General features: G+C 45.3%; 1 protein-coding gene across 1 annotated transcript in view; it reads right to left on the reverse strand.

Annotated features, from left to right (window-relative positions):
* LOC119448311 (phospholipid-transporting ATPase ABCA3-like) overlaps nt 1–24,226 on the reverse strand; it is a 150,405-nt gene that overhangs the window by 18,964 nt on the left and 107,215 nt on the right. Inside the window, exons 19-21 of the mRNA XM_049664094.1 lie at nt 17,871–18,097; nt 17,093–17,263; nt 13,218–13,376 (exon numbers count right to left, since the gene is read on the reverse strand). Coding sequence (XP_049520051.1) covers nt 13,218–13,376; nt 17,093–17,263; nt 17,871–18,097 — 557 coding nt within the window. The remainder of the gene's footprint in view (nt 1–13,217; nt 13,377–17,092; nt 17,264–17,870; nt 18,098–24,226) is intronic.

Here is a 24,226-nt window from a genome sequence, read left to right on the forward strand (position 1 = left end):
TTACAACAATGAGAAGAAAGAAATTAGAAGGGAAAATTTGTACGATAACACAAAGGGCAGTGCATTGCTATTTCAGGCTCGAGCCGGTTGCCTAAGGACCAAAACATACCGGAGCAAATATTCGGAACTAGATGAGGCATGTGTATACTGCAGTAAAGATCCAGAGACCACACAGCACACCCTAATGGAATGCGACGGGATCCACCCAGCGAGAACCGAAGGTAACGTGCAACTCCAAGAAGCGCTTGGGTTTAAAGTGAAAGGAAACATCAACAGATTGCTTGAAATGCAGTTCAGACTGTCAAACAATATTTATCACCTTTGCCGGGTTCAGGATTGCCGTGCCATGCAGGAGTGTCGTGTAAAGTGGAGCAGTAACCTGAAAATACGCCGAGAGCCCAAGAGACGAGAGCTGGCTTTCTCGAACGTTTAATAACGAAAATAATAACGAAATAAAGAATGCGTTCGTAAATTCGTTGTTATTTTTGGTATTAAATGTTCGTGCAAGCCGCCCCAAAGCTACATAAAAATTATGGTTGATACCTCTTTCATATATAAGAATTAGTAGAACACGAAAGTGAAACGTGTCTTCCCAGAACCTGTTGCATGTTTGCTTCATGAACTCACGGTCCGCTGCAGCAAAATGCGCACGATTTGCGGGACGGCGACCGTGTTGCATGTTTGTTTCGCGCGCAGCCTCCTGATAGCGAGCGGCGTTGAAACGCACCAGGCATCGCAGCGCGCTGAATTGCCCGCGAGAAATTAATAACGGCGTTCTAATGCACATGTCTGCGCATACGTACGTGGCGTAATGGTTTCAATTTCGGGCTTCTGTACTATAGGTACTGGGTTCGAATCGTGCCATCGGACACCTCTAATAATCTTTATTTCATTATTTATTACACACTATTTCATTAAAAATGACGAGTTTACAAAGTCACGAAGCGAAACGTTTACACTTGACTGCCTATTCTATGGCTACACCGCGTTAAAGCCTCCGCTGCGCTGTAACTACCGAAGCACTCCCTGTCGGCGCTCGTTAGTGTCACGATGCAGTCCTTCGCCTCACCCCTCCGAGATGGCGGCGCCGTCACCGACGTCTATACACGTCCGTCACATCCGTCGCCGGAAATCAGTCGTGAAACCCGGCATAAAACACTTTCATGTTAAAATACAAATGGGACGCCGAACAGGCGACCGCTCACATGCGGAGCCGGCCTCGCTCACTTCGATTGGAGTGAACTATAGAATTGGGAAGTGGGTCCAGCAGACGCCTTGTCAAGAGCCGAGGGTGATGCAAAAAACGCTGAAATTGCGGTGGCGCTGCCATCACCTTATCCTGAAGCTCCGGTTGTTTCGGCCGCTGCCATTGGCTGCCATTGACCAGAAACAACAGAGCTGCCATTAACCAGAAACAAGAGTGCTGTGTTTGCGTTGAAACGACAGTTTGCAATCAATCACTTCAGTGTACCTGGCGCAGAACTCAGGCTATCCAGCAAGCAGAGCAATACTAAACGAAAATGTGAATGAAAATTCCCGACATCTGAAACATCAAAGATGAGGACACATGCCCTGTCCATCACATCCCAATTTTTTGCTTCTTCTTTTAGGGAACTCCTGGATCGCTGGCATCAATCTAGGTTTGAGTGTTATTCCTGATAAACATGTTCTTCCCGTTTTAACAGTTGGAAGGCTAAGCACTTTTACCAGGTACGGGGGCCCTTTTGTGCCATTGAAATGAGGTTAAGGGTATTTTGACGGAACTTTTGTGGCCAACGTCAACGGTACTTGTTCAGAGGTTGCAGGTGTATCTGAACACGAAGAATTTCTAGTCTAGAGAGTCTTTGTTGAGGTACCTGGATGACTCTGCCAATATCCGTGCTGGTAGAATAATGCCTGATGTAGATCTGCTTCTTTGTTCATGGTGATGATGTGTGGTGTTCTATGGCGCAAGGGCCAGTTGTGGCCAAAGAGCGCCATGCCAATGTTTGTGAGTGTGCAGTGGAGCGATGAATTCTGAGAAGTAGATTGAAAGTGGCTGTAAAGGGCCCTAAAAATAATCGCTGTTAAGTGCGTAAAATATACATGTACTAAAATCATGGCAATGACTAATGAGGTGTACTATGAAATGAAGAATGCATTGAGAAAGAAGAATACTACGTTTAAAATATTTAAGATGCAGTAATTGGCAAGAAGCACTACTGCCTAAACAGAGCCCTTGAACCACAAGGGCCTGGAGGCATGTGCTATAAAAAACTATCACAGCAACATCGTCTGGAGAGAGGATGCGCTACGACCTTATTGGGCTAATAACATGTAGCACAACATCATTCAAAAAATTGAGGACTGCTTTGGCATTAAAAAACGGTTCTTCACCAATGAACATCATGGGATGAAGAGGGATATTGTAGCGGTATGCTACAGGAAAATGTTTCCTTCTCTCGGTTTCGGCTTCCCGACACTCCACGATGACATGGAGGACGGTCAGCCTCTCACCACATCTACCACAGGCTGGTGTTTCATCACCAATAAGCAAAACATTGTGGGTGCTATATGTATGTCCTATTCTTAGCCGACAGAACAGGACATCAATTCGTCGTGTTTTAGTTACGGGGGGCCAGTAACCAAACTGTGGCTTAATCAAATGAAGCTCATTACTTGTTTCCGCGTCCCACAAGCGTTGCCAATGGCTTCGCAGTTTCTTTCGCAAGAAAGGCTTCAAATCCGTTGCAGGAACAGCAGCTGTAGGGTTAATAGCGGGTGATGTCACTGATGTGGCCATTTAGTCGGCAAGAACATTGCCCTCGATGCCTCTGTGCCCAGGCACCCAGCATATAATGACATGATGTTTAGTTGCGTATGCTCTACAAAGAACAGAATAGAGCTCAATGAGTACAGTATTTCTGTGTTTAGTGAGTGACTTCAAGGCTTTCACGACACTTTGGGAGTCTGTATATATGATAGTCTTTTAAATTTTAGATTTCTTTATATGCTTTACAGCTGATAAAAGTGCATAAGACTCAGCCGTAAAGATACTTGTTTTCGGGTGGAGTACACCGGACTCCGAGATGGATGGGCCGACTGCTGCATAAGAAACTCCGGCATGTGACTTAGAAGCGTCTGTGTAAAACTCTGTGCACGAGTACTTGGACTGAAGTTCTAAGAAATGCATTTTAATGTGTGCCTCTGGTGCGTGTTTCGTGACTTCTATAAATGATGTGTCACAATCTATGAGCCGCCACTGCCACGGAGGTAACAGTTTCACTGGAGCTATAGGACGATGATCAAGCAGCGGAACACCCATTTCCTCACTAAGATTCCTCACACGCATAGAGAACGGCTTTCTCGCTGCAGGTCGATTGTGGAAGAGTGTGGCAGCGGTCACATCGTTTGTTGAATAACACGGATGTTCAATATTTGCTTGTACTTTGAGAAAATATGTAAAACTGCTCTATGACCACTGCAGATGAAGTGACCACTGATTTGACTATACGTAGAGGCTCTGGATTGGACTTGTCCTGAAAGCACCTGTCGCGAGACGGATACCTAAGTAGTGAGCGGGGTCTAGTATTTTTAATGCACTTGGCGTTGCAGAATTATAAATTATAGACCCGTAATCAAGGCGTGAGAGGACAAGACTTTTATACAAGTTAAGCAAACACTTTCGATCACTACCCCAAGTCGTACGCGACAGACGTTTTTAAAGGTTCATTGTCTTCAGGCATTTCGCCCTCAGATGCTTAAGATGAGGAATAAATGTAAGTTTAGAATCTAAAATGATTCCTAAAAACGTGTGCTCGCTGCTCACAGAGAGCGCATCTCCTTTGATTCCAATACTTGGGGCTGGCGTTACGCCTCTCTTGTTAGTAAAGAGTACGCAAGTGCTCTTTTGGGCATTTACTTTAAAACCATTGTCATCTGCCCATTTGGACACTTTGTTTATTACAAGCTGCACTTGTCGTTCGCAAATGGAAATATTGCATGACTTGAAGGCTATTTGCACCTCGTAGACATAAACGGAATAAAACATTGTGCGTGGAATTACTGTGTGCACGGAATTCATTTTTACAATAGTGTGCAACTAAGCATGCATCCCTGTGGCACGCCGGTCTCTTGGGTGAATGACTTAGACAAAGCGTTACCTACTCTTACGCGGAATGTGCGATTAGATAGGTAACTTTCGATTGCAAATAACATGTTGCCACGGACACCCATCGCCGAAAGATGTCGAAGAATGCCGTAGCGCCATGTTGTATTGTAAGCTTTCTCTAGGTCAAGAAACACTGAGAGACAGAACTTTTTATGTATAAATGCATCCCTGATATAAGACTCAATGCGAACAAGGTGGTCTGTTGTGGACATACCTTCCCTGAAACCACATTGGAAAGAGTCTAGTAGTTTGTTATTTTCAAGAAAACAGATTAGGCGCCTGTTGATCATTTTTTTTTTCAAACAGTTTGCACAGACAGCTTGTTAGCGCTCTTGGCCGGTAGCTGCTGGCTAGGGACGGGTCTTTGCCTTGTTGAAGCACGGGGATGACTATAGCCTCCTTCCACGAGGACGGGATATACCCAGACGCCCACATGGCGTTGAAGAGAGACAGGAGTGTTTTCAGCGCTTCAGGATGCAGGCGCTAAATCATTTCATACATGACGCGATCGCCACCTGGCGCCGAGTTGCTGCAGCAAGTAAGATAAACTTTAAGTTCAACTAGGCTGAATTTGCAGTTGTAATCTTCAGTCCGCGAACATTTTCTATCATGGGGCTTTAGCTCTGCGTGTTCTTTGAACCCGAGAAATGTTTGTGTGTAATGGGACGCACTGGGTACATGTTCAAAGTGTTCGCCCAGACAATCTGCCTGGTCTTCCAGGCTCTCTCCTTGAGTACTTACTAAGGGGAGTGGGTGTACCTCCCGGCCTTTTAATTTATATACTCGATTCCACACTTTCGTCTCATCCGTGTAAGAATTTATACCAGAGCTATACTTCTCCCAACTCTCTCTTTTAGCACGTCCACGTGTTCTTCTACCCTGGCACATTATTTGTTTGAAACTAATCAAGTTTTCGGCAGTTGGAGAGTCGTGAAGTCGTCCCCAAGCTTTGTTTTGATTTTTCCGTGCTTGTTTGCATTCTTCATTCCACCACGGGATGCGACGTTTATTCGCTAGTCCGTTAGTTTGACGGATGCATTCTGTGGCAGCGTCAATTATAAAGCCTGTTATATACGCTACAGCGTCTCCTATATGAAATGAGGCAATATCATGCGTGCTTAAATATGTAAGTTCTCGGAATTAATCCCAATTAGCTGTGTCAACCTTCCATCGGGGAAAGTGTGGTGAGCATTCATCTTGTTTTGTTAACTTTAATGGAATTGGGAAGTGGTCGCTCCCAAAAGGGTTCTTGATAACGGAACACTCCAGGTACGGCATTAGTGTACTCGATACTATAGTTAAATCTATGGAGGAGTATGTGTTGTGCGCCACGGTGTAGTACGTTGGCTCTTTCTTATTAAGTATACACACTCCTGAGGAAAAGAGAATGCTTTCGATTAGGTGACCTCTCGCATCGCAACGAGAGTCTCCCCACAATGAGTTATGTGCGTTTAAATTTCCAACAACTATGTATGGAATCGGAAGTTCATCTATGTAGTTTTGAAATTCCGTTTCTTTAAGTAAATAGTTGGCAGGGATGTATATAGAACTAATAGTGATTAGCTTGTCAAACAACACCCCTCGGACAGCAACTGCCTCTAGGGGCGTACGAAGTTTTATTTCTCGACAGGCAACACCTCTGTCGACTACGATAGCCACACCACCGGATGACGCAACAGTGTCATCGCGGTCTTTGCGAAAAATAGCATATTGTCTGAGGAAATTTGTTTGTGTATGTTTGAGGTGTGTTTCTTGAACACACAGCACCTTAGGATTAAACTTGTGTAGAATTTCTTTGACGTCATCGAGGTTGTGTAGGAGTCCTCTGACGTTCCATTGTATTATTTGTGAATTCATGTTGAAAGTGTTTTTTGTGCTGTGGGTTTGAAAGAAACTAACTTAACTTACAGAGCCCTTGTGGGGCCCTGTGATGCGGACTTTTTCTTTTTTGGAGCGATCGCGGGATTCTCGCCGCTCCTGAGGCGCTTGCGGCGCCGTCTGGCCGGTTGTGGCGTCCATCGCCTCTTTGGAGGCGCTGGACACGCGCTCTTGCGAGCGGTTGGTGTGACGGGAAGGCCTCGTATCGATGGACGAGGCCCTGGAGGCCACCCGCCCGGGGGTGGCCTCCAACATTTTTATTTATGCAGTTGGGTTAAGTCATGTCTTGAGAAGCGTGTAAGAAATTTATGTGTGTATTTAGTGCTGTAAGTTCAGTAAAACTCACTTTTGAGCGGAGAAATAAGCCTGGCAGAGCTCAGTGAGGATTTGTCTCGCGCTTGCTGACTGAGCGGCAGAGTCTCGGTGTTGTTTTGCAGACGCATGCTGTGAACGGGAAAACTGCTGCAGACTCTTCTGAGGCATCCAGACTCTGACCGCGACGTTTAGTAACGTTGGAGAGCACCCACAGTGTTTCGTGCTCAAGAGAGCTGTGCGATAACCAACGACAACTGCAAGCATCGACCTGCGTCATCCCTCTGGCCAGCGAATGTCGTCCCCTGCCCATCGGGATTTCATTAGGCGGCGGGGCAGTCTGTTACGATTCACTTTGCACGGCCATGAACTGAACGAATGCCAAACGCATGTGATACGGTGTGCCGAACTGTCACGCTCGTCAACATGAACCGACAAGTCCGTCGCGTGTGCGCGAGGGGAGCATACGCGGAATGTCCAAACCAGCTCATCCCCGCTTGGGACGTTCACCCCGCTGCGGCAACCCACCCTCACTACTCCGTCTGGTTTGCCCTGACGTGTCCTAACAAGGCCCTCTGCAGTAGGGGTACCAGAGAAGGAGAATGCCCGTATGGTGGAGGGTATACGAAAGCCAGCAAGCCGCCACGTGGAGAACACTGTTGCTTTGCCCTCGCGTGTAGGAGCTTGCAGGCTGAACGTTTCTTGGATGTTTTCTTTGGAGCACACCGCTCACCCATAACGTTGTATTAAACTTCTGTTATTAAATGCGAAGCATTTCTTGGCGAAAATTTGCTAAATTCGACAGTATCCATCCATCTATCTATCTATCTATCTATCTATCTATCTAGCCGCCTACCTCTTGGTGCTCTCATGGTCGTTTCGTTAACTTTCTAGGTACCAAAATTGGCATAGTATGACAAGACTGTATGACGAGCATAAATGATAGGTCGTGACATAAATGTCATGATATGTGTGTCATGTAGGTCGTGAAACATCCGCCTACGTCTTAGTGCTCTCATGGTCATTTTGTTAAATGTAACTATTATGGGTTCGGACATGGGTACTAAGTGAAGGAAACCCTAAAGGATGACAATGGAAGTCATAGTCATGAGCATGAGTCAGCAAAAGTGACAATGACTCAGCGAAAAAAGATTCACACTCAGAAACCACTGAAATAGGTTCGGTCGTGCGTACTAAGTGAAGGAAACACTACAGGATGGTGGTAGAAATCATAGTCATCAGCTTGACTCAGAAAAAAATGACATTTACTCAGCGAAAAAAGATTAACACTCAAAAACACCAGGAATGGGTTCAGACATTGGCACTAATTGAAGGAAACACTAAAGGAAGGTGGTAGAAGTCATAGTCATAAGCATGACTCAGAAAAAATGAGAATGACTTAGCGAAAAAAGAATCGCGGACATGAATGTCATGGCGTGCGTCTCATGTAGGTCATGAAACAGCAGCCTACATCTTGGTGCTTCCATAGCCTTTTCGTTAAGCCGGTAGGCTCCCCACACACTGCTTCGCATAACATCGATTCCCACAGGGCGTGGGATCTGCCGTATTTTTGTTTTTACGTCACCTCGTCTTCCCTGCCGGACCCTCTCCGATGGTAAACCTGGTTCGAGCGCCAAGCTGACGCTGTTGAAGGTTCACCAAACCCCGGCCCGTAACAGCGCCTAGCATGGTCTGGCTGGGAGCCTGTGTTGTGGCACCTCTATGTACACGGCGTACCATCGCGTCGGCTGAGGCCAAGTAGTGTCAAAAACACGCAGTCGCCCGTGTATTTGTGCTTAAAAGAATAGGAAATAAGGTCCCGGAGTTGGGTAATGCTTGGGAATTAGATTTTTTGGTCAAATTTTGCGTATGGTATCGTTTGGGATGAGTCAGGTCTTTTAAGCGTGAAATGCTTTTAGCTCCCGTCGTCGGCGACCGTCAAGACACCTTCAACCAAAATACAGAGCCGTTATCCGGGCACTCAAGACAAGAATAGGGCGAGAATGAAATGAAAACTTTGGGGCATCGTTGCGACAGCATAACCAGATCGTCCGGGCAACTCAAAACTTAAGAAAATTAGGTCTCTGGCCCGCAATCCCTCGTACAGGAACACATTACATACGCTAATTACTGCCCAAACAAATGCCAAAGAAATATTGCTTCCGATTTATTCCTTATGTTCGTTCACAATATGACTCAAGCTGTAACTTCTAGTACGCTGAAGTTTAATTTGTAATTTGCAGTAGCGACGTTCCAAAGACAGATCCAGTGCACCATGCATACAATTGATTGTCATTTTGGGGTCTGAGACAGGGATGCTTGTGCTCTATTCGACGCCAGCGGTCCGCGAGTTCCGTGGCGCGTATTTTGCGCCACCTCCTTCGAGAGACGGTGCCACGCTGGGTGACCAGGCCGCGACAAGGTGCGTCCGGCGCGCCGCGGATTGTTCGGTCGAGACGAGACTTGCAACGAGGTTCAGTTCAAAACAGGTTCATTTCGGCTCAGGAAGCTTTCAGGCCTGCGTCGCGGCACCAGTCTACTTTGCCGGCAGCCATTTCATGCTTACATCCACTCTCGATTACGGGAGAGCCAAAAATTTTTCTACGCCATGTTTGTAAAAGCGAAATGCCTTTGTTCGTAATGCCACGCATTCACTACTTTCGCGCGTTTCGCCTCTACACGCAGTTTTCCTATAAGGTCTAAATACCAAAATGACACATTGTTGTAATTTAGTTTTTCAGCTAATGCACGTCCGGTGAAACTTTGTACGGGAACGACTGCTGCTCACTTGGTGCCACAACATTGAATGAATGCACAAAAAAAATGTGGTTGATCCCTCTTATATAGGAATCGGTATAGAACACGAAAGTGAAACGTGTCTTCACAGAAGTAGTGTAATGTTTATTGCACATTGATATATAATGTCTATTGGTGTTTTGTGGCTAAAGCGCCCTTAGGCGTTGATGCACCCACGCTGACGCCTGGTGGCACGTCTCCTCCATCACGACTACCAACGTCGATGACCATGAGCAACCGTCGTGCATATGGAAGCTGCACTACGCTGCACACGCTAGCACAACGCGAAAGACGAAGCACGTAACTGACACACTAATACAACGCGCAAGACAAAGCACGTAACTGAATCGTCACCGAGTCAAATCAGCGCGTACAGCGCGTCGTAATTGCAGCCTCCGCGATCAACTTCAGAAACATTTTCAGAGCTAATTGCGGAGGCCACGCTCCGCTGTGCTGAGTACGGTGAACGCCACCTAGGTGGCGTTGGTAGTGCTTCTTGATGCCAGCGTCCCTTCGAATGCTGGCATCGAGGCGTCGTAGTGCTGAGACCACCGAAGCGTTCACTGTCGGTGCGCGTTAGTGTCATAATGCAGTACTTCTCTTTTCTGCTCGTAGGCGGCGGCACCGCCCCGAGCAAGAGCGCGGGTACACGGAGGAGTGATAAGCCCAGACCACACGTACGCTTGCGGACGCGCGTAAGCTCGCGTCTACGCGCCTTGCGGTTGCCGCGCCTAGCGAGGAATGGCGGTTTGCATCCACAAATACGCGCGACAGCGCGCGTTCACTGGCCTCACTTGTTTACACCTTGGCAGACGCCACTTCGTATTTCGTTGTTGGCAGTGCTTCAAAATGCTTCGATATCTATAAATGTAATTGTTATCTTTTTGGAGCTGTTAGATCAGCACAAAAAGTGAAGAAGAAGCACTTTCTTGCATGGTATAATTCTGCTTAACTGAGAGTTGAATGTACCGCGCCGTCGCTGCGTAGCCAGGCGCGCCTACGCGAGGCAGCCCAGGCGCGCGATAACTGAGAGGAGCTGATCACCGAGATCGCGCCGCGTTTCGCCGCGCACGAGCCGTGCCGCACCGTCTGCGCATGCGTGGGCGCGCGGACGCGAGCTTGCGCGCGTTTGCAAGCGTACGTGTGGTCTGGGCTTTAGATATATAAGGCGCGTCTGTGTAGCTCTCTGCAAATGCGTTTGTGGCGCAATGGGTTAAACGCTCGGCGATCTATCGTCGCGGACCGAGAGGTCGTGGGTTCGATTTCCATATTTTGCATGTTTGTGGAACTTTTTCTTCTGGTTTCTTTCTTTGTATTATGTTCGTGTATGTTCGTGTGACGTATTTCCGTGACGGAAATACGTCAGTGAAGTCTTGGTGGACCCCGGCATAAAACACTTTCGTGTTAAAAAGCCGGAAAAGCGGGAGCTAGCGCACCGTCTTCCATCGCGCGAAAGGTACCGCGGGTGGGTGAGGTCGGCTTGTGAAGCTCTCCTCTTTACAGCTGTTGATATAGAGGCACACGGGCGCTGCATGCTTGCACTGACCCTGTATATCAGCAATTCAAGTGCACTTGCGCCAGGAAATGCGAAGCTCTCGCGTGAGGGGCCACGATTCCGACAGCTGCAAAAAAGGAAAAATGCATTGGCTGTTGTTGCACGTACATTGGTTTGCTGCAAAAAGACACAGTGAACTATCTCTTACTGCGTGAACAGTTATAGCCCAGTCTCAGGGTGCACTTCATCGCGACGAAGATAAAATTTCTCGATTGCGATTAGCTCTTTTCCACAATTTGCGCAAATTAACAATCGCGATTGAAGAACTTAATCGCTATCGAAAGTGCGCCGTGTGGTTGGTCGTATCAATCAAGTTTGCAAAAGAAAAGTGTGCCCGAAAAATAGCACATGCGATACCAAAGTGCACCATGCGTTACCAAAATATGGTAGGCTAACTCAAAGTGTATCGCACGTGCGCTTGTATTGGCACTAGTGAAGTAAGATATCTCGTTTGAAAGCTGTCACTGCATCAGGGTCGCTTAACATCAAACGAAAACGGTTGCGCCCTTACCACGTGCATCCAATTACAAAAATCGAGAGTACATAGTACACGCGGCGAACTAAACAAAACAGGAATGTGATTGTCAATGTGCAAAACCCTCTGCTTACCTCGAACTCCACGTCATAAACAGCGTCGTCCTTGACTTGTGAAACGCACTTCGCCCTGACGAGGACGATGACGTCCCGATTAACTGCTCCGCGTCACCTATATGGCTAAGCAGACGCTGCTCTTTCGCCATGTTGCAGCCGCGAAAATAGTCGTCCACGGCACAGATCCTCTTGAAGTGACATCGAAGCGTGTACACCGTTAACATGTCCTTCGAATGAAGCGTCCACATGCGCCGACATACACCGCGTGCAGTACGAAACCTGTGCATACACACGATGTGCAGCAGTAATTCATGCGGTGTGAATGAGAGATTGAAGAGATGTACATCGGCTCATTAAAATGTTTGCGCCGCATGGAGGGCTCTGTGATGATTTATTGACATCCTCTTTGAAACAGGGCGGTGACAAATAGTCATATAGCTTGCTTGAGTTACTCAGGTATGCTGTACGTGAGTCATTCTAGCATTTTTGCATAGATCTCTTCAATCGTTTGCTCTTATTCAAAACTTCTCTAACTGCCTTCTACCACTACCTATGCCTGTAATGGATCCGGTCGTATCAATGTCTTCCCTGCTTTTTTTCCCACCAATACTGTAAACGTATCTTGCTTATCTCGACTGCTGACCGGTTGATGCTTCCATCCACTTAAATCCAAGCGCTTCCGGAAGGTGTACGTTACCCACGGGTCTCACATGGGGAATGCCTTCGCACTCGATTAGGATGTGCTGAGTGGTCTCACGATTTTCGTTACAGCATACACATCCCTCATCTAGTTGCGAATATTTGCTCCGGTATGTTTTTTTTCCTCAGGCAGCCAGCTCGAGCTTCAAAGGGCAAGCATTTCCTCTGGTGTTATCGCACAGATTTTCTTTCCTAACTTCTTTATCCTCATTGTTGTGAATCTCCAAGGTCTCTTTTGTTTTCATTCGTTGCATCAAATTCACTGTCTCTATTTCTCTCACTTTCTTTCTGATGACTGCTGGTTGTCTATGTACAGTTTGAATTATCCTGTACTTGGCGGCCAACTTTCTTGACCTCTTCCTCCATTCTGTGTCCACGCTTTTCAGGTACAGATACTTGTGCACTTTAGCCGCCCATTTATTTTCATCCAGGTTCCTGAGTCTTCTTCAAAACTAATTTTTCTATGCAGTTCCGTGACTTCAAACAAGGCCCAACCCATGTCACCTTGCACTACCTCATTTGTTATTTTGCCGTGGGCTTCCTGTCCAACCGGCCTACCGATCTTTGCTTAACTTCCAACCTCAACAAGATATCAGATTTAAAGCATAGAATGGCATTTACGATCATTAGCGCTGCCACCATTACTCATTTCCAGATTCCACGCACCAGCTCATATTTATTGTGGACCGAAAGAGCTTAATGTTTCATTATTGCCGCATTCAGCTTTCGCTTTATTTTCATATTATATTGGTGGATGTTTGAGTAAGTATTTCCTTCGTTTATGTACCTATACGCCGAGGTATTTATATTGTTGACTATGGATATGACTTGTTAAATTGGCACCTCATAATAAGCCATCTCTTCCTTAAAGATCATAATTTCCGATTTCTCTGTGCTAAACTTAAGGCCTAGATTTTTCGCTGCATTGAGGCCTCGTACCGTAAATATGAATTCAAGAGCTACCATAAAAGCAAGCAAAAGCGGTACACAAAATATCCTTGTCAGTAGCCTTTTAAGATACTACAGGGAGTTGTTTATGGAAATTTTGACACGTGGCAGATGTGTGCTGATAAAAAAATTAGGGAAAAGTTCGTCGTACGCTGAATACGAAAATGGCAATCAAACTTTGACTCACTTAACGTTCTGCTGCAATCGCAATTTGATTGAATTGAACACCGTCTGCATGCAATAGAAATAAAATCATGAAACAAGATAAACAGCAAAAGGTTCACGTACATCGCGCGTGTTGCGGACAACCGAGAAGCCGTCGATGAAGGCGTCCCCGTTGTGAGGAAGCAGCTCTCCAGTCAAGATGCGGAACGTGGTCGTCTTGCCGGCCCCGTTGACGCCTAACAGGGCGAAGCACTCTCCCGCACGAAGACCAAAGCTCAGCCCCTGCGCGAGGCAGTCTGATAAACATAGTGGTGTATAGCGGAGCGACGCACCTAGCTGTTTTCCACAATGCTTGAAGCAGAATATGGCCTCATTATCCCATCTGCGTCCGTTCGTTAATTATTTAAAACCGGGAAAAGAACACGACAGCTTCATTAAGTATTGCAAAACTACAAACGAATTTCCAGCAATGTGTTAGTACGACTAATTCAAGCAGCCTTTGCCACCCATGCAGTTTCTTCGTCCCTCTTAACACCAGATAAGAACTCTGGCCACCATTTATAAAAATTTGATAATTTGTCACAACGCACCTAATCAGCTGTCGTACTTCTAGCTTCGCCTTGTTATCTTTGTCTAATCTTCTTTCTCTCCCCCACCCCTCGCCCGTACCCCTCGAATATTCATTACACGGAAATTTTTGGTCGCATTAATCGGATCTGAGAATATCAAATTTTGCACTCCTGGGGCCGAATTCACAAAGCACTTATTGGATTAAATTCAATTCAATTCCAAGTGCTCTTTGCTATTGGTCGACGCCTTTACTAATATTATTTCCAGCATAAGCATTGGCTAGAATTAGCTCGCACCAACAATCTATAGTGGAATAATGTTTTTGTCAATTCCCAAAAAATCAAAGCCCCTTCTTAAAGAAAGATGGTTGAACGCGAAGCTTTCTCCCATGCAAACCCAAAGTCCAAAGCCAACGACCACGCAACGAACCCAAGAAAGGCTGAGCGACCCGATGCAATGCATATGTGTTTTGATTGCTTGTTTAGGATTGTATTTTTTGAACGTTGAAGTTGAATGAAGACACATTTCGTCAAGTTGCATATAGCCTTTATTTGTTTTTAACAGATAAGACGCCAAATTATTTTTTTCTTCCGCCAGAAGTGTTCCCTCCTCACACAGATGGCGGTAAGCCCCATGAACCACCGATAAGCCGCCATGTTTTGAACGTATGGGCTTCTATGGAAGCTTCGCTACCAGTTATATTTACCTTGACGTATATGTCGTGCGCCGTTTTTCTATAGTGTGCGCAGATGCGCAGATAGTTCTATTGTGTATGTTGACTTTCCTGCAGTGCGTTTTCGGCGCTCACGCACGAATCAGTGAGACATAGAAAGCTTTTTAAAAGCGGTCACGCTTAAATTGTTTGTGCGAGCACATTCTAGCCAAAACCTTATGCTGGAAATAATATAAGCGAATGCGCCCGGCTAATGGCGAAGGGCACATATGCAATAAAAGCTTTGTGAATTCGTCCCAAGCAGCTTACGTTGTATATTACCACGTGCGTTATTTGCCTGTACATTTTGGTTGGTAGTTGCACTAACATTATCGCTGTAGAAAGAAATAACGTATGCATTCCTTAGACGTGCATGAATTTGACATGACATCAACAGGCATTGTAGGACACACACAGCGCATGAAATTCCACTGTCACACTAGACACTCGTGTGGGGTATCACGATACGATGTCAAGCGATTCACATTGCGATGCTAAAATAAAGCACGGTAAGAAAGAGCTCCAGACGAGACACTCTCCATGAAAATGGCAGTCCTTAAGTGGAAGTTTATGTGCCATTCTATAAACTGTGGCAAAAGTCTGCAGCGCTGAGTTTGTGCCCCTGGGCACAATATTAGAGTAGCGAGGACTTAAGAAACATCCTTTTTTGAGAAAAAAACTGTCCTGGTGTTTTCCGGGCATATAGTACAAGAAAAAAAAATAGTATTAAATCTTATTTACTAGAGTAAGGCACATTGAGGTTTATCGAATTAAGCGTCTTCGTTCTGGGGTTTTACGTGCCAAAACAAGTTCTGATAATGAGGCAGGCCGTAGTGAAAAGCTCCGGATTAATTTTGAGCACCTGCGGTTCTTTAACGTGCACTACAACGCAAGCACACGTGTCGTTTTTGCATTTCGCCTATATGGTAAGGCGGCCGCCGCTGCCGGGATTAGATTCCGCGACCTCGTGCTCAGCAGCGCAATGCCTTAGCTAAGTGAGCCACCGCGGCGGGCCTTTCGCATTAAACTTTATGACCAGAAATATATTCATGGCGCACATTTCACACACTTTCTGTAGTATACAACATCTTTTATTTTTATCAAGTTGCGTGCAGTATTTCGAAAATCTGCTCCTCTGTCCAGTAATGTCTACGTGCTGCCCGTGTATGGCACATAGGATGTGACTATTTACCGATAAAGACGATAGATAGGACAGTCCACGCAATGTTGTGGTTGCACTAGATTTGTTAGAAACTGCATCAGGAAGTGGAATAAGCCGCCATGCGTCGAATTCCCATGGATATTTGGCAGGCCCATAGAACAGAAGCAACTTTAGATTTTACGGCGTGTTCAGTGCGCACGATCGGAGTATAAAGACTTTGTGCAGTGTTTTGCTGAAGCTTGACAGTATGCTTGTTTCTTGCAATAAAAGCAAGCGAACCATCTTAAAGAATAATGTTTGCTTTCACGGTAGGGTATCTTGAAAATATTTTAGCAAGTATCTAAAAAGCTACCGTTGTGTAACACCACTTTTTCTTTTTCCGTTGTTCGGGCAACCGCCACTCACGGTGGCGACTGGAATCATAAAGTGATGATGGTCGCTATAAGATGGCCCATCAAGGACAGCGTTTACAAGAGATAAGTTTTGTTAATACGAACACTGGACAATAGTGGTTTATGTGATCTATGAAAGCCAACTGCTAACACAGATTGTTCTCGTGAGTGCCTTATTGAGCTTAGTTTGACTTTTCGTATCATTTCATCGGGAAATGCTTCCATGGAAATTTCTCGCTTCCTTCGACCCTCAATACCTCTGGGAACCTTCATGATTTCGCATTCCAATGACAGGCTATCTCGCTGCACCACATAACAGACACACTTGTAGAGCTAAGTTTAAATAACTTTCGTACAAGTCCTTTGTTTCACTAGAAAATGTCCGGCGGAAATTTTCGGCATCTGCAGCTATGCAACCTCGAGGCTCTGCCATAACAGAATCTACGTGTTGTTCACTCTTGGCTACCACTATACATGTCTAAATTCGCATGCACGTTCAATGTTGCTTTTATTTACCATGAAAAGCACGTAAAATTAAACTCACCAATCCGCAACGCCACTTGAAGTGGCGCAAACGTGCAATGAGCACGCCAATTGCTTTCATGGACAATAATTACGGTAGCCAGTAAAATACTCTCTGTGAATAAAATTACTGTTATAATTATATGCAACAGAAATGTCAGATAGATAATACAAAGTTCCGTAACCCGCAAAAATTCCTCTCGCAAATAATCATCTGATGTTGTGTTTTTCGCTATGATACCTTTTTACTATATTTCTACATTGTTTCGAGTGTCTCGACAAACTGCGAAACATTAGAAGTTTCTGCTTTTTGCATTCGCAGATACGCTTTCGAAACTTTGAAATCTAATGAGCGCGCAGCTGGTAGATTTTGGCACAATGAAAGAGGAACTGTGCGCTACCACAACCCCTGTGGGAAGAGCAGCGTATAAGAATGCTCCGTAGCGTGCTGCGTACACGGTAATCCTTATCTTCAAAGGAAATGCAAGTTTCTCTGCAGGTTTATGCAATTTCCAGATTCCGTCGGCAGAGGCGCTATCTGATTCTGTCAACCAACTCAAAAATAAGGGATACAACGGATACAACAGTGCTAGCGTAATGCCCTGCAAGTACATGGGGCAGGACGCTACTTATCACGCACCTTGAGCACACGGTTATGACCACCGAAGCCGTAGGCGCGAAAGAGACGATACACGAGCATAGCCATGCGCGGTGGGGCGCCCACAGGTACGAAGCGCTTCATGCCATAAGAAAACGCAGCCACCAGTTCTTCCTCCGCAGCGACGTCGTGGTCAACGACTTCCCCTGCCACCTGGGATTACATGAAATTACAATGCGAGTTGTGAAGTGTATGCTTGGGCTTGTTGGTATTGCAACGCTTGAACTAAGAGCGTGAAAAACAGTGCCACCGAGACAGAGATGAACACCACAGTGCTGTGGTATTCATCTCTGTCTCTGCGTCATCACTGTCTCTGCGTCTCTCAGTTTGAGCATTGCAATGTGGGATTGTTGGTATGACATCGTACGGAATTCTAGTAACGCATCCACTAACACAGAGACTTATTTTGTTGCCTTAACACAGTAACAAAGTAAACAAAGATTCACCAAATTTCCTCTCTGTTTGTTCCAAAGAACACAAATGGCCCTACCCTCTCCCTTGTTTAATGATGCTGCCATTGAGGGCAAACATTTGTGAGAGATGAAACGATTGATAAGCGAGGCTCAAGTGGGGCCTTTTGTGTACCCTTGTTTAGCAAACCATGTGTACCACTGCCAAACCAGGAATTATGTTTTCTACAAGTGCGCCGAGCTCTTCTCCTGATAACCGTTATTTCGGAGGTATTTTTGTACTTTTTGTTGCTTGTATGTTTTGATATTCCAATGCATTTGACGCGTTTTGAATGTGACGCTACTTTTACCTTTCTCCCGCGTGCCACCGGCTTGAGTGCGGCATTGGGGGAGTTGGGTTGGACAAAACTAGACTCCGGTTCCGTCCTGTGTCGCTCCAGGCGTCGCGTCCAGTTTCCCTCGAGCAAGAGCAGGACGACGAAGAGGACGGCCCCTTCCACGGATAGTGTCAGCAGCTCGTAGAAGGCCGAATACGGGTGAACTTCGTAAGGCGTGATCATGCGAGATGCTTCGGTGCCTTCAACGGTACCCTCCTCAGTCTCTGCGCATGTGCACAAGCGTGGGGGAGGAGAGGCAAGTTTATCAGGCAATTCTTTTCTTAGGCCACGAGGCAAAACCAGCTGAAGCAAGATGAAATTAGCAGAAAAAAATGCAAAATGCCGTTGTTCAACAGTGTTACGAAGTGCACTACTCTCTCAAAAGCTTGCCCTCACAAAATCTACTCGTCTGTTTCGGCATTTACGTTTCAAATGAATGCATGTGTGCGCTCTCTTTCCGTATTGCTGTTCACGCATGCTATCTCCGTTCCTCCTTTTGCTAGTCGTATGACCTCACCCCATATTCCAGATATGATGTCTGTCTCTCTCTGAGTTGAGTGATGATTATTTTATAGGATTTAAAATCCCAGAGAAACACACGGGCAATAAGCGACTCCATAGTAGAAGGTTCCAGATTAACCTCCCTGAGACGGAGTTCTTTAGGCTCACCTAAAGCTAGGTAGACGAGCATTTCTTCATCCCGTTCTCATTTGTGTGTGGGTGCCATGGAGACAATCGTCATGGTCGGAGTAGTGCAATCACCCCGTACATTTACGAATGAGGCGGTTTATGTAGGCGCAACCAATGCAGTACAAAACCGCGTACTTTTCAAAACCCTTTATAGCGCACTTAGGTGTTACCCCTGTCACACGGCAGATCTAATGTCATTTCCAACGAATGACATTCGCTCGTAATGTCATTTGTTTGCTGTCACACGGGAAAATGTAATGGCATTCGTTGAAAATGACATTTGCAAACGAATGAGTTTGCCGAACTCATTCGCATTCGTTTTGGAACCAAATGTGTAGTCTCAACACCAGGAGCCTACCAATCAGCTTCGCAAACAGTGCATGTTTTTTTATTGTTTAAGAAAAACAACTCTTCTTTTGTCAATTTTTATTGCATAATGTTCTACTTTCATGGCGTTTAAGTACACCACAGTGCATAATTGCATAAAGCTACTCTCAATCCAGTGACTAGGCGGCCATCTTTGGCTTTGGCTTTGGCTGTGGCACTGTGGCAGTCGTGTTTGTTCGCGCCAGCCGTAGCCAGCAGCGCGCACTTCGCAGGAGCCGCTTGGTTAAACACGTGCGTGTTTTGCGATGACACCAAACCAAGAAGACCGTGATAAGGACATTAGGAGCCGCGCGCAGTGGTCCGAAGGGGAAACCCACACACTCAGCTATGGGAATTAGTTTCGCACAGCCGCTCTTAGTACTCCCTAGAAATCGCTTCTTGCGTTTCCAACTCGAGGTTCAGCTTCCTTTCGTCGTTGCGATGTCTGGCCCGCATGCAAATCAGAGCAGCGATTACACGCAACTGCCGTTCTCGTGCTTCTTCAGCAGACATAGCGGTAGTTCTAGCCACCGTAGCGGTAGCGCCCGTAGTGCTTTCCGCCATGTTGTTTGCCTGATCTTTGGCTTGGCTTGACTCGACTCAGTTGCCAGTGTCAACGAGTTAGTGATCCAAAAACACGGTGTGAAAGGGAGGGTCACTCATTGCAACGGATTTTAGCATACTACAAAATAATCATCGCACTAAATTAGGTACGACGCTATTATTGCGTCTCTACTTTTTTTTTACTATCGTCATTGTCATCATTTTCAAATGACATTAGTTCTCGCCGTGTGACAGCGCGCGGTGAAAATGACATTAAACCCCATGTCATTCGTTGGAAATGACATTAGATATGTCGTGTGGCAAGGGTATAAGGGACGCATTTCTAAATGAGATGTTGCATTAGTAACAAGTCACTTGGAGAAATCAACAAGTTGATGTTGAATAGCAACATGGATCTTTAAATCATATCTGAATGGCGCGTGCTTTTGCTATCACCCTTTTGAGACATACTAAAATGCTTGTGCAGTAGGCTGCCATATCGCTAAAGCTTTCCAAACTTTGCCAAGAGCTCGGCATTTTGGGGGTGTTTTTCAAAGTTGTGAGATAGTAGGCCAACACTTAGGCCTACAAATTAATACTGAGTAAATACAGGCAGGAGCGAAAAGCTCATCAACATATGGACCCGCCGTGGTTTCTTAGTGGCTATGGTGTTGGGCTGCTGAGCACGAGATCGAGGGATCAAATCCCGGCCACGGCAGCCGCATTTCAATGCGGGCGGAATGCGAAAACCATATACTTAGATTTAGGTACACGGTAAAGAACCCCAGGTGGTCCTAATTTTCCGGAGTCTTCCACCACGGCGTGCCTCATATTAAGAGCGGGGTTTTGGCGCGTAAAAACCCATAATTTCATTTTTTAATCAACATATGAAATGAACGAAAATATATCGAGGTATTCACCAAACAGCCTACCCGGCTTGAATATTTGTAATGGCGTACATTAACCTGTGATTGAAATGTGCATCTTACTTATGTACTTCGTTGTCGCCTTATTACAAGTACAGCTATAACGTTTCCGTATTGAGACTCCGCAAAGCTGCAGTTAATTTTTGACCAGTTGGTTAAAGTTCGATGTGAACGGAGCTGCTTTGCCTGCTTTTTCTTTTCGCCATAATAGAGACCACAGACAAGAAACTAAGAAAGCTACATTTGTTATAGCTACAGTAGTTGAAGATAGGTAGATAAAATAAATCTCAACTAGCTAATGGAAAGAAAGGCATAAAATGTCTTAAACAATAAAAGAGTGCTATTGCACCCAATATAATAGGGAGAAAAGCCTGCCGGCAATACACCTGCACCATGTGCATGCTTTGCATAATAAACAAAGTGAAAAATGTATCCCAACAAAGGGGCTTTTTCAATTATCCCTAAAATAAAAACATAGTATGGTTCAGAAAGAACCTCAAGGGAGAGAAAAAATAAAAAGTAAAAAGTAAATAAACGTAAAAAGTAACTTTCCGTACGCTGAAACAACTTGGAAACATGCTTTTTGTTCCCGCGTAGCACAACTGATAATGCACGTGACCGGTAGTTTCTTGGGTGCGGCACACTCACTGCTCTTATCGCGAGCATGAAGCCGTCTATAGCCATGATACTGTTACATGCTCTCATTGTGTGGTTAACATGTATATAGAGGGAAGACTGTAGAGTTCATTAGCAGAAGATAATTTTCCGTAAAGAGCGATAACCTAACTGCATGATATGCGCACTGATTGTGGCGAGACTACCACTGGGAATATTAAGAGGAGATGTCTGAGCATGAAAATCAACTTATTCCCGAGCTGGTTGAGGCGTTGAATATATCACCTACACTTACAAAACTAGTCGCGCTGAAGCTCTGGCGTCAGCCCAGAACCGTGAAGCTATAGATTTGTTCTTTACCTGCGACTCTATCATCTGCGCTCTGAAATCTCGGTTACAACTGTCGCTTCTCGCCGTTGAATTGCACTTGCACGCCTTTATCTTTATCACACATTATTTCATTCCACCCCACACGACAGCCAGATCCTTGAACAGCTACACCGAGACCTTCGCGTAAGTCATCCCCACCTTGTGATCCCGCCACGCGCCCACACTGCAAAATTTCTGCAGTCGTTACTCCTGCGTACCGCTCCGGGCTGGAATGACCTTCCGAAGGAAACAGCACTCACTAACGACTTCCAGCGCTTCAAAACTGTTATTGAGGAAGCAGGCACATTTATATTGTGGCAGGAGGAAGAGACCGTTGCCACGTTTACTTACGAAAATCCACTATATTTATTGTCACTGGTCACGCACTCACACCGCATTTCACGCCCACTCACGCACTAATCAATCACTCCGACTGATTAGTGGGTAGCGCCGCTGCTAGTGTGGAGGATGCCGTGCGTGATTCAGAACTTGCAGCAGCCACCGATAGCTGGGTCGGTGCTACTTCGCACGCCTTGTCAGTGAGGGCGGCCAGCGCGGACAGGCTCAACTCTGATGCAGATGCCCAAACCAACTGAACTGTCGGCGGTATTAACCGCTGGATAAAAATTTTCTTTAGTAGACCGTCGTCGAACGAGCGGAGACGAGTGCCGAGGAGGGCGTGCACCTGTCTCAGGAGCTGTGATAGATGGCGATCCCCAAGCTCTCTCGGCGAAAGGAGCTTTTCCATCCGTTTTCTGTTCGGAAATACCGCCCCCCCCCCCCTCCACCTAATTTTCTGCCGTCCTCGACTGAGCTTCCCTTCCCTTGGCACCCATTATGTAACTGTAATGGTCCATCGGTTTTCTGCCCAACGCATTGCATGGCTTACCCAGCTTCATTTTTTCTCCGAATATCTACTAAAATGTCGGCTATCGCCGTTTCCTCTCTTATCCACACCGCTCTCTTCCTGTATCTTGACGTTACGCCTAACATTTCTCGTTTCATCGCTCTTTGCACGGTCCCTAACTTGTTCTCGAGATTCTTTGTTAACCTCCACGTTTCTGCTTCATATGTTAGCACCGCTAGAATGCAATGATTGCATCCAGACAGAGTTCAATTCAAGTATGTTACAGATATATTCGAAATTGTAGTTAGTCATATAGAGAAGGAGGTCCCAAGTTTGATTCACTGTTTGCAGGACCTCCTGTGCAAGTAAATGAGTACAAGTATGAAGTAAAAACGCGAAGTAAACGAAGGAGAGCATATATTACAAAAGAGAAAAACATATATAATTGCATGAATAAAGTTTAATGGTAGATATCCCATCTACCATTAAACTTTATTCATGCAATTATATATGGTTCCGATTTTATTGGTTATTTTATGCAATTATATATGGTTCTATTTATGGTTTAAAAATAAACAATTTTTCAGTTTTTTTTTTCATTTGCCTGGAAGCTGCAGATTTTATATGTATGTGCAAACTATTTCAGAATGATACTGAATAAAAATCAAAGTGGATCTACTATAATTAGTCTAGATACTAGGCAAGAGCAAGTCACGATGGGTAACGAAGTGACTAGGATTAGGATTAGAGAGCACATGCCGTGGGAAAATATCTAAAGCGGGAACATGGTTATAAATTTTAAAGAAGATAATGCCTTTATTATAAAAAAAGTTCGGCAGGTGTTACACTCTTGTAACAGAAGAAGGCGAAAGCCTGATGCACATTTGGTAATACATGAAGTTATACAATCGGGGTTAGACTTCCTTGTAATTACATATTGGTAATGCCGTATGTTATACAGGGTGTTTCAGCAAACACTTTCAAAATTTATTTAAGGTTGCCTGTGGCAGATAGCCCAATTCTAGATAATGAGCTGGTCTACTCGAAGAGGCGGACATTACTTACTCAAAAATTGAAATGCACAATAGAATAATTAACAAAAATTCACTAATTATTAAGTTTTTAACTAATTACCTGATGGGGCGCCCATATTGCAATTTACAAATTGTAGCCGTAGAGTTCGCAAGACGGATCCACTTAGAATTAATTCTCAGGATGACACCAGTTTGGATATATTAATTCCCGTACTTCGCGGAGAAATGCATTGGCGTTCCAGTTAATTTTGTGCTTCAATTCAAAAAGCGACGTTTTTTAAGAATCTGACTGGAACGCCAATGCACTTCTTCGCAAAGTTCGCGAATTAATATCTCGAAACGGGTGTCATCCCGAGAATTCGTTCCAAGTGGATCCGCCTTGCGAACTCCACGGCTACAATTTGTAAATTGTAATATGGGCCATCAGGTAAATAGTTAAAAACCTAATTAGTGAATTTCTGTTAATTATTCGATTATGCATTTTAATTTCTTGTGCAAGTGATGTCCGCCTCTTCGAGTAGACCAGCTCAAGAACTAGAATTGTGCTATCTGCCACAGGCAATCTTTAAGAATTTTTGAAAGTGTTCGCTGAAACACACTGTCGGGGCTAGACTTCTTGCAAGACATAACGAGCCGCAACGGGAAGAACACATGTGACACTAAAGCGACCTCCTGAACGCCACCTATGAACACTTAACGTACTACCTAAAGTGCAGCATGTTAGTGCACGCACTAGGCCACACCTTTTAGTCAGCGAGATGGTTGCGACGTAACGTGTGCAGTTACGCACACACTAAGCACACGTTTAGTAAGCCTGAACCGTGCAGCAACCGTGGCTTCAGGGAAGCGTGCTTGTCTCGCAACCCGGAGGCCCGGGTTCGACTCCCACCCAGACAGAAATGTACCAAATTTTTATTTCAAATCCACTCATTTACTTTG

Source organism: Dermacentor silvarum, chromosome 1 (genome assembly GCF_013339745.2).
Source record: "Dermacentor silvarum isolate Dsil-2018 chromosome 1, BIME_Dsil_1.4, whole genome shotgun sequence".
Classification (NCBI taxonomy): Eukaryota; Metazoa; Arthropoda; class Arachnida; order Ixodida; family Ixodidae; genus Dermacentor; species Dermacentor silvarum.